This window comes from Corapipo altera, unplaced genomic scaffold (genome assembly GCF_003945725.1).
Source record: "Corapipo altera isolate COAL_440 unplaced genomic scaffold, ASM394572v1 169, whole genome shotgun sequence".
Taxonomy (NCBI): Eukaryota; Metazoa; Chordata; class Aves; order Passeriformes; family Pipridae; genus Corapipo; species Corapipo altera.
The window spans coordinates 2,431,917-2,441,899 of NW_020884946.1; the positions used below are offsets into that span (position 1 = coordinate 2,431,917).

General features: G+C 46.4%; 1 protein-coding gene across 1 annotated transcript in view; it reads right to left on the reverse strand.

Annotated features, from left to right (window-relative positions):
* Window positions 1-6,246, reverse strand: part of PSMC6 (proteasome 26S subunit, ATPase 6) — an 11,580-nt gene extending 5,334 nt beyond the window's left edge. The window contains exons 1-7 of the mRNA XM_027662547.1: window positions 6,072-6,246; window positions 5,201-5,280; window positions 4,930-4,969; window positions 4,514-4,566; window positions 1,563-1,630; window positions 1,025-1,139; window positions 384-471 (exon numbers count right to left, since the gene is read on the reverse strand). Coding sequence (XP_027518348.1) covers window positions 384-471; window positions 1,025-1,139; window positions 1,563-1,630; window positions 4,514-4,566; window positions 4,930-4,969; window positions 5,201-5,280; window positions 6,072-6,198 — 571 coding nt within the window. The 5' untranslated portion in view covers window positions 6,199-6,246. The remainder of the gene's footprint in view (window positions 1-383; window positions 472-1,024; window positions 1,140-1,562; window positions 1,631-4,513; window positions 4,567-4,929; window positions 4,970-5,200; window positions 5,281-6,071) is intronic.
* Window positions 6,247-9,983: the final 3,737 nt, after the last annotated feature.

A 9,983-nucleotide genomic window follows, 5' to 3' on the forward strand; every position in this document is an offset into this window, starting at 1 on the left:
GGGAAGGAAAAGGGAAGGAAAAGGGAAGGAAAAGGGAAGGAAAAGGGGAAAAGAGAGAGAAGGAAAAGAAATGGGAAAAGGAAAATGGAAGGAGAAGGAAAGAATAAAAAGAAAAGAGTAAAAAGAAGAAAAAGGAAAGAGTAAAAAGAATAAAAAGGGAAGAATAAAAAGGGAAGAATAAAAAGGGAAGAATAAAAAGGGAAGAATAAAAAGGGAAGAATAAAAAGGGAAGAATAAAAAAGGAAAGAATAAAAAGAATAAAAAGGGAAGAATAAAAAGGGAAGAATAAATAAAAAGGAAAGGGAAAAAAGGCAAAACAAAGGAGGGTCTTGGCACAGTTTGAAAGCAACTCCAAGAGCTGGTTCCCCTTTGCTGGGACTCACCAGGGGGCCCGTACAGCAAACAGCCTTTGGGAGGGATAATTCCCACACGCTGGAATAATTCTGGGTTCGTAAGTGGCAGCTCTATTACCTGTGAGGGGACAGAGAACGAGGTTTAAAACAGCTAATGGCACGTTTGCCAGCCTGTTTTTCATATCCCTGCATTTATTTATTGGCAGCATATTTTGTTTGAGAAACAGCTGAGTAAGAAAATGTCAGGTTGATCCACAATCCTGCCCTTCCTGCTCACACTTCAGCTCTGCAATGGATGGTTCCTCTTGATCCTCTCTGCTCAGTCCATAATTCCACTCCCCAGAGCAATTCTGGGAGTGTTTGTGCAAAATTCCACTTTGCTTTCCCGGTTGTCAATCCTCCCAGTGCCCTCCCACTTGACTTCATGGCATTCCCTCAGCCTGAAGGGTCTTGGATCCTTTAAACCCTCTCCTTTAAAGGATTTTCTTCATTTTAATCTCAATCCAAGCACTTCATTCCAGTTAATGAAACGTGGAAAGCACTGATCTGAGAGGATCCCTTAACAGCCTGATGGCAGCGTAGGGCAAACATCAAAAAGAGGTTTTTCCCCTTAAAAACTTCACTCAGAACATTAATCACTATTTGATAAGTGGTTTTGAGGCACTGGGTACCTCTCTAAGTTCTCTGATCTGTTCTGACAACCCTCCAATCTCAGAATACGAAACATCCCCTGGATCTTCATGAGACATGTTATAAACCAGTGGATCCACTTCCCTGGGCAAATATCTGGAAAACAGAGTTAAGAGTTATTTTTCAGTGTTACTAATTTATAAAGTTACTCCCATAAATTTTACAGCAGCTGTGAAAATTACTTCCTCTCCTCCCACCTTGATAAAAAGACAAGTATGAGTGCTGAAAAAACCAGAATAAACCCCCAAACCAAGCAAACTTTTTCAAGTTTTAAAACAAAGCTTAAAAAAAGGCTGAAAATGAGTCATAACTTTTTTTTTTAAGGAACAAGCAATTTCTTTTTGAATCATATATAACATACATAACATACAAGTCTTCCCTCAAAGTAATTTACTTTAGCACTGCTTTGCAGAAAACCTTTCCACAATATTATGGAGGTGATTATTCAAATCTTTGTGGATATACTCAGAAAATTATTTTTTCCCCTTTTATATGATGAGCAGAAGAGCAGAAACCTACCTCATAATAGTCAGAGTGGTCATATCCAGAGCAACTCTTGTCCCTGGCTTCAGCTTACTTTTGTCAAGCTAGTCCCAAAAAAGAAAAAAAGGAATTCTGTTACAACCACATTCCAAAACAATCTCTGTTTTTAGGATGTTTACTGGAGCTTCCACTCTTTGCTCAACCCCACACAAGAAGAAAACAAGGCTGCTGAGCCACACACCAAGCAGTCATTAACTTACCTCCACCACTCTTGACAATAAACACTATTTTCCAGACCATCATTAATTTTTATTTTTATTGCTGTCAGTCTGACTGGATTAGTGGGATCTAATCCACCTCTCTGCTCCACCAGGACAGAACCAGCTGTTGGCACATTTTCACATGTTATATCCCACTTTGAAGTCAGCTCTTCAGTTATTACTCTTTCACCTCAGATGCCTCCTCATCTGCCTCAGCAGTTTTTGTCTGATTGCTCCAGTTTATGTGATTTTTAAACACATTCCAGCACACCCTGCTAAATTCTGCTGGGATTAAAAAAAAAAACAACAACTTGTGTTCTTCACCTTGTTTTTAAGAAACCAGTTTATTCTGAGCTTTAAGGACAAGGACACAGACCATGCTGGAGCTGCTCCCTTCATGGATTGAACTCACTTGGGCAGGTCTGTGTCTTAGGAGAGCTGGAGAGGGACTTTGGAAAAGAGCATGGAGTGACAGGACAAGGGGGACTGGATTCCCATTGACAGAGGGCAGGGTTAGATGGGATATTGGGAAGGAATTTGGGCTGTGAGGGTGGGGAGGCCCTGGCACAGGTTGCCCAGAGAAGCTGTGGCTGCCCCAGGATCCCTGGAAGTGTCCAAGGCCAGGTTGGATGGGGCTTGGAGCAACCTGGGATGGTGGAAGGTGTCCCTGCCCATGGCAGGGGATTGGAATGAGATGAGCTTTAAGGTCTCTTCCAACCCAAACCATTCTGGGATTCTGTGACGTGGCATCTGCACAACAAGGATTTCAACAGCCCTTTTCCAGGACTTGTGGAAGCTTCCCATTGTCCTCACTGGGGGATTTATAAGGTCCCTTGCCCATGTGGGTTCTTGACTTTCTGGCAGTGTTTAGGATCAAGCTGTCCCTCCTCCTTTACTGGGGTCACTCCTGAGACCTTTTCCCAGCTGCCTCATCTTAAGAAACCTGTAACAGCTCGGAATTTTATCAGAGTCAACTTTGCCCAACAGATTTATTTCGCAGTGAGAAGAAAACAAAGAGAAACCACTTGACCTCAAATTCCTTAGGAAGTGCACTCGAGACAGGGAAGTAATTTTGTTTCAATTCAAACAGCATCAGTCTCCCTCCTGAGCAGCACAGTTCAGCCACAAGGGCTTTGATCAAAAACTCATCCCAGTCTGGGAGAAAGGATTTGTCTGGATATTTTGACATTTTAAAAACAACCATGGATATGTCTTTTTAGCCATTGGTATCAAATCAAGGATCTTTTAAGATAAAAGAGTGTTTTTATCCAAGAATAGACTTGAAAGTACGTGTTGCAATGCCTGGTTCATCCAAGGACAACCTATTCCTTAGGATTTAGCTGTTTCAACACAGAACTCCAAGATTACTTTAAGTGCCCCTAAATGGAATTAACTACATTTATGTCCCAAAATTCTGTAATGAACATCAGTTTCTCTTCAGAATGAGAAAGAAAAGCCATCTCTAAAATCAATACCACCCCTGTGCTCCTTTTACTGAAGGAATTTTTATTTTTCACAACTTCCATGACAGAGGAGAACGTGATGTCTTAAAAACTCAACTGCAGCTAATTCTTGCAGCATAAGGGAATCAGTTCAAGATGCACTGAGAGGTCACAGCTGGAAAAAGTTCTTACACTTATTTGTGCATTAAAACTGCTAAATAAAAAGCTGAATGATCAGAATGATCCTTCCTTCCCCTGGGGCTGTTACTCCCTGTTCAGAGGTACCTGACAGTCCCACATTTCACACGTGTTGTTCTTTGCTCCCATTTCCCAAAGTCAGGGATGAGAGGAACAAAAAGTACCTCCAAGTGGTTGTTGCTGACTGTGGCAGATGGACTGTGCTGCAAGGAAGGCTCTGTACTAAAGTGGCTGATTTCTACACAATCTGATGTAGGTTAAACAGCTGCTGCCCTGTGGATCAGGAGAGCCAAAGGTTTTTTTTTTTTTTAAGATCACTAAGGACAATTAAAAATCCCTCCAAGTGTTTAGAACAGGGGCTTTGCCTCCCATAATTATCCACTGGAGTGCAAAGGCATTAGGAAAAAAATATACATTAAGATATGGATAAAGATAATGGCTTTAAACTGACAGAGAGTAGGTTGAGATTGGATATTGGGAAGAAATTTCTGACTGTGAGGATGGGGAGGCCCTGGCACAGGTTGCCCTGAGAAGCTGTGGCTGCCCCTGGATCCCTGGAAGTGTCCAGGGCAGGTTGGATGGAGCTTGGAGCAATCTAGGATAGTGGAAGGTGTCCTTGCCCATGGCATGGGGTGGAACTGGATGAGTTTTAAGGTGCCTTTCAACTCCAACCACTCCACGATTCTATGACACACAGTTAATATTTAATATTAAATCCAAAGCTCAGCACTGCGACAGTAATGGTCACAACACAGTTGATTAATTTTCATAATGATCATTAATTTTCAGAGAGTCCAAAATCAGGCAGAAAGACAGTTTTAACTCAATAAAAAGAATAAAACACATACAAGGTTCTGGTAATGTTGTGGATTGTTTTCTCTTCACTGGGAAGTTACACTACTACCAGCTACAGAGGGAGAGGGGAAGCAGACACCAGTATAAAATAGCCATAAATAGCCTTAAAGAATAAAAAAAAACCCTTAAAGAAGAAAATAATTAACCCCAGTAAGGACCCAGTGGATGAAAAGCAGGGCCAATATTCAAGACCAAAGCAAACTTTTAATGAGTATTCACACAGTGCACCTACCTGACGGCGACAGCCAACCACATATCTTGGTCCATTTGTAGCCTTCACAATGACTGCAGAGAGAAAATAAAGAAAAAAAACCACCAAAATTTACTTGATGCACTGGTTTGAGTTGTGTTTCTGAACTATCCAATATGGTTTTTTTGCTAATAATCTGATCACCAATACTTTTAATTCTTTACTCCTCCAAATCTTTAACCAGATTTAAATTACAAAAGCTTGTTACTGTGTGGCTGCCTCATCCCTAGAAGGGTTCCAGGCCAGGTTGGATGGGGCTTGGAGCAACCTGGAATAGTGGAAGGTGTCCCTGCCCATGGCAGGGGTTGGAAACAAGGTGGTCTTTAAAGGTACCTTCCAACCCAAACCACTCCATGATTTTCATGGTCTCAGAGAACATAACATTCTAGTGCACTTACATTTCTCCTCTGTCAGCTGTTTAAGAACCTCACCAACAATCTGAAAGAATAAATACAGTATTAGCCTAGAGACAAATTAACATTGCAGAACTTAAAGATAACCTCTCTAACCCGTGTGCTCAGTTCCTGATGTCAAAGACCCTGTTTCTGTTAGCTGGGCAGTACCAACTTTCTCTTTTTCAATGCCAAAAACGGATTTAAATGTTATTTCCAGACAAGTTCACTGTCAGCAAACACTGCAGGATGCCGAGCCCTTGTTTGTGTCACGTACCTGCCCCACACTCTGCAAGGCCTTGAGGTCATTTTCTGATTTCTCATATTGCTTGGTGAGCTCTTTCAGCTGTTCCCTTACTGAAAAAAAGGAAACAAACACGGGATTTTAGAAACTTCCAATCCAACAAGAACTCGGGATCAGATTCTTTTCCAGCAGCAAAGTGAGATTGTGGGAGATCAGCAAACGCAGTAAGTGACCCTCCAACGTGTCCAGGGAAGGGAACATGGCTGGGGAAGGGTCTGGGGAGGGAGCTGGGGGGGCTCAGCCTGGAGAAAAGGAGGCTCAGGGGGAACCTTCTGGCTCTGCAATTCCCTGGCAGGGGGAAGGAGCCGGGGGGGGGGGATCGGGCTCTGCTCCCAGGGAACAAGGGACAGGATGAGAGGAAAGGGCCTTAACATGTGCCAGGGGAGGTTTAGGTCGGATATTAGGGAAAACTTCTTCACGGAAGGGGTGGTCAGTCATCTGGAACAGGCTGCCCAGGGAGGTGTGGGAGTCCCCATCCCTGGAGGTGTTTTAAGGCAACACTGGACGTGACACTCCGGTCTGGTCGACAAGGCGGCGACCGGTCACAGGCTGGGTTCGACTACCTCGAAGCTCTTTTCCAACCCAAACGATCCCGCGACCCTGCGACCCTTCGGTGCCCTCCCAAGAGGAGAAGCGAACCCTCCGCGGCGCTGGCGGCGCCCACCCCGCTCCCCCTCCCAGCGCTCCCGGGGCCCGGCCAGGCCCATGACGAAGCGCGGGCAGCGCCGCGGCCGCCGCTCTCCCTCAGCGAGGGGGGAAGCTCCTCGTAGCAGCGATCCCCCCCACACACACACACACTCCCCGCTTTTTCCCCCGCAAGCCCCCGGCGGTTGCCCGCGCTCACACTCCTTGAGGCGGCCGTCGATCTCCTTGTGCTCCAGCAGCTTCTTGCGGTAGTCCTGGAGCGCCTTGTCTCTGGGGTCCGCCATGATGAGCAGGCGCCGCTCATAGGGGATGCCGGGAAGGGCCATGGCCGCGGGGGGGCCGCGCCGCCCTCACCGCCCGGCGCCGCGCAGCGCCCCCTCCCGCCGCGGAGGGGAAACGCCCTGTCGCGACAGGTCGCGACGGGCCGCGCTTTGTCCTGTATCAAAAACAGCGTGGCCAGCCAGGAGCAGGGAAGTGATCCTTCCCCTGTACTCTGCGTTGGTGAGGCCACACCTTGAGTATTGTGTTCAGTTCTGGGCCCCTCAGTTCAGGAAGGATATTGAGGTGCTGGAGCGGGTCCAGAGAAGAGCAACGAGGCTGGGGAAGGGACTGGAGCATAAGTCCTATGGGGAGAGGCTGAGGGAGCTGGGGTTGTTTAGCCTGGAGAAGAGGAGGCTCAGAGGTGACCTCATCACCGTCTATAACTACCTGAAGGGAAGTTCTAGACAGGTGGGGGTTGGTCTCTTCTCTCAGGCACTCAGCAATAGGACAAGGGGGCACGGGCTTAAGCTCCGCCAGGGGAAATTTAAGTTGGATATCAGGAGAAAATTCTTTACAGAGAGAGTAATCAGGCATTGGAATGGGCTGCCCAGAGAGGTGGTGGATTCACCATCCCTGGAGATTTTTAAACGCAGATTGGACGTGGCACTGAGTGCCATGATCTAGTAAATGGACTGGATTTGGACCAAGGGTTGGACTCGATGATCTCGGAGGTCTTTTCCAACCCAATCAATTCTATGATTCTATGATTCTATGATTCTGTGTGTATGTATGTGTGTCTGTGTGTGTGTCTGTGTGTGTCTGTGTGTCTGTGTGTCTGTGTGTGTGTGTGTGTCTGTGTGTCTGCGTGTGTCTGTGTGTGTCTGTGTGTGTCTGTGTGTGTCTGTGTGTGTGTCTGTGTGTCTGTGTGTGTGTCTGTGTGTGTCTGTGTGTGTCTGTGTGTGTGTCTGTGTGTCTGTGTGTGTGTGTGTCTGTGTGTGTCTGTGTCTGTGTGTCTGTGTCTGTGTGTCTGTGTGTGTCTGTGTGTGTCTGTGTGTCTGTGTGTGTCTGTGTGTCTGTGTGTGCTGCAAACGGCGCTAGAACCGCGATAAGGCAGCGGCGGTGTCAGCGCTCTGAGCGTGTGGGTTAAGGAGTGGGCACAGCCTGTTGGGGGGCAGGAGGCTGAGGGGAGGCCTCATGGGATCCCAGAATGGTTTGGGTCTGGAGGGACATTAAAGCCATCCAGTCCCACCCTTCCCCTCCCCCCCTCGCCACGGATGACGGATTTTTTTTTTTTTTTTGGTGTGTGTCTTGGGGGGTGTGTGTGTGTGTGTTTGGTTGGCGTTTTTCTGGGGGTTTTTTTGGTTGGGATGGGGAGCTGTCAAAGATTTCCCGGTCTGTCCATCTGTTTCTTCACTTGTCTGCCAGACAGGCATCCGGTGTTCAGAGCATCCATTGCTTTATTCTAAGCTTCTGACTTCGTTTTTCAAGAGGTTTCATAGAAGCATGGAATGGTTTGGGTTGGAAGGGACCTTAAACCCCATCTTATTCCATTCCCTGCCATGGGCAGGGACACCTCCCGCTATCCCAGGTTGCTCCAAGCCTCGTACAACCTGACCTTGGACACTTCCAGGGATGGGGCAGTCACAGCTTCTCTGGGCAGCACCAGGGCCTCATCACCAACCTCTGCCAGGGCCTCATCACCCTCACAGCCAAGGATTTCTTCCCAATATCCCATCTAAACCTCCCCTCTGGCAGTGGGAAGCCAAGAAAAATGTTGGGATTTCCTCCCCTTCCCATGGCACGTCCCCATGGCTCTGCAAAGGACCAACAGCAGAGAGCAGTCACTCCCCCAAATCTTGCTTTGTCCCAGGAGATCATCCCAAAACATGTGCAAGGGAAGGCTGGTGGTGTGTGAAAGGCTTTTGGCTGCTCTTGCTGCCAGGGAGGGATCAGACTCCTTTTCCTTAGGCTCTGCTTTGGGTGGATGTAATTTGAGTGAAATCTGGAAGGTTTGGTGTCATAGAATCCCAGAGTGGTTTGAGTTGGAAGGGACTTTAAACCTCATCTCATTCCATGCCACAGGCTGGGACACTTTCCACCAGACCAAGTTGCTCCAAGCTGTGTCTAATCTGGCCTTGAACATTTCCAGGAATGGGGCAGCCAAAAAACAACAAGCTTCTGTAATTTAAATATCATTAAAGATTTGGAGGAGTAAAGAATTAAAGTATTGATGATAAGATTATTAGCAAAAAACCCAGAGTGGATAGTTCAGAAACACAACTCAGAGCAGTGCATCAAGTAAATGTAGTTTTTTTCTCTAATTTTCTCTCTGCAGTCATTGTGAAAGCTGCAAATGGACCAAGATATGTGGCTGGCTGTTGCCGTCAGGTAGCTGCTCTATGTGAATATTTGTTAAAAGTTTGCTTTGGTCTTGAATATTGGCCTTGCTTTTCATCCACTGAGTCCGTAGTGGGGTTAAGTATTTTCTTCTTTAATGTGTACATCGCTATTTTATACTGGCAGAAACTTCCCTTCTCCCTCTGTAGCTGGTAGTAGTGTAACTTCCTAGTGAAAAGAATCCATAACATTCCCAAAACCTTGCATGTGTTTTATTCATTTTACTGAGCTGAAGCTCTGTGTTTTGGCAGAGTTCAGTTCTCTGATTTTGAACTCTCAGACCCTCGGGGCTGCCAGAATTACCTTTTACCCAGTTGGAGCTGATTCAGCACAATTGCTGAGTTTGCTTTATTAGTTTTTTCCTTGGGATTTCTGCCACATGTCCCATGTGGCCCATAAATTCTGCATTCTCTGTGCCCACTATCAGTGGTACATCCTTCTTCCCAGGCTTTGCTAACCTCCTCCTAGGTTGAGACCACTGAAGCATGTCCAGCCCTGACCTTAACAAGGTTCCACCCACGAATAATTTGGTTTTCTGACACCTGGACATCACTTAAGGGTTGTTGGCCGCTCTCTGTTTCATGGATTAAATCTCCCTTCTTATTGAGTATGCTTGAAATTATAGAGAGATCAAACATTAAAGAACATCCTTTCTTTAGAAAATTTTTACCTATTCCACATTTTGCAACACAACCTGGCCCTGAAGACTTCGAGGGATGAGGCAGCCACAAAATAATAAAGATTTTGTAGTTCAAAATTGGTTAAAGATTTGGAGGACTAAAGGATTAGAGTATGGGTGATCAGATTCTTGGCAGAAAAATGTACTGAATAGTTCAGAAACACAACTCAAAAGGTGAATCAAGTCAATTTGGGTTTTTTTTTTTGGTCTAGTTTTCTCTCTCAAGTCATTGTGAAGGATACAAGTGGACCACAATATGTGGTTCGCTGTTGCCGTCAGGTATTTGATCTATGTGAATACTCATTAAAAGTTTGCTTTGGTTTTCAATATTAGCCTTGCTTTTCATCCACCGGGTCCTTAGCGTGGTTAAGCATTTTCTTCTTTAAGGTTATTTTTATTGACGGAGCCCAAGGAGCGTTTGGACAACGCTCTCAGGGACGGGGTGGGATTGTTGGGGCATCCCGTGCAGGGCCAGGGGTTGCACTGGATGATCCTCGTGGGTCAGCAATTCCAACAACAGAAGCAATTCTCCGATCCTGTGGTTCTTTAAGGCCATTTATGGCCACTTCATACCGGCATCAGCTCCCCCTCGTAGCTAGTGGCTACTGAGTTAAAACTCTGTCTTTTCGCCTGACCGCGAGCTCTCAGGCCCTGGGGGCTGTGAGGGCGCGGGGTGAGGAAGGGCCAGCGCCCCATCCCCGCCTTCTCGGCGGAGCCGGGAAGCACGTAGGGCTGTGGCAGGAAAGCCGCGTCCCCGTGTCGCCGTGTGGCCGC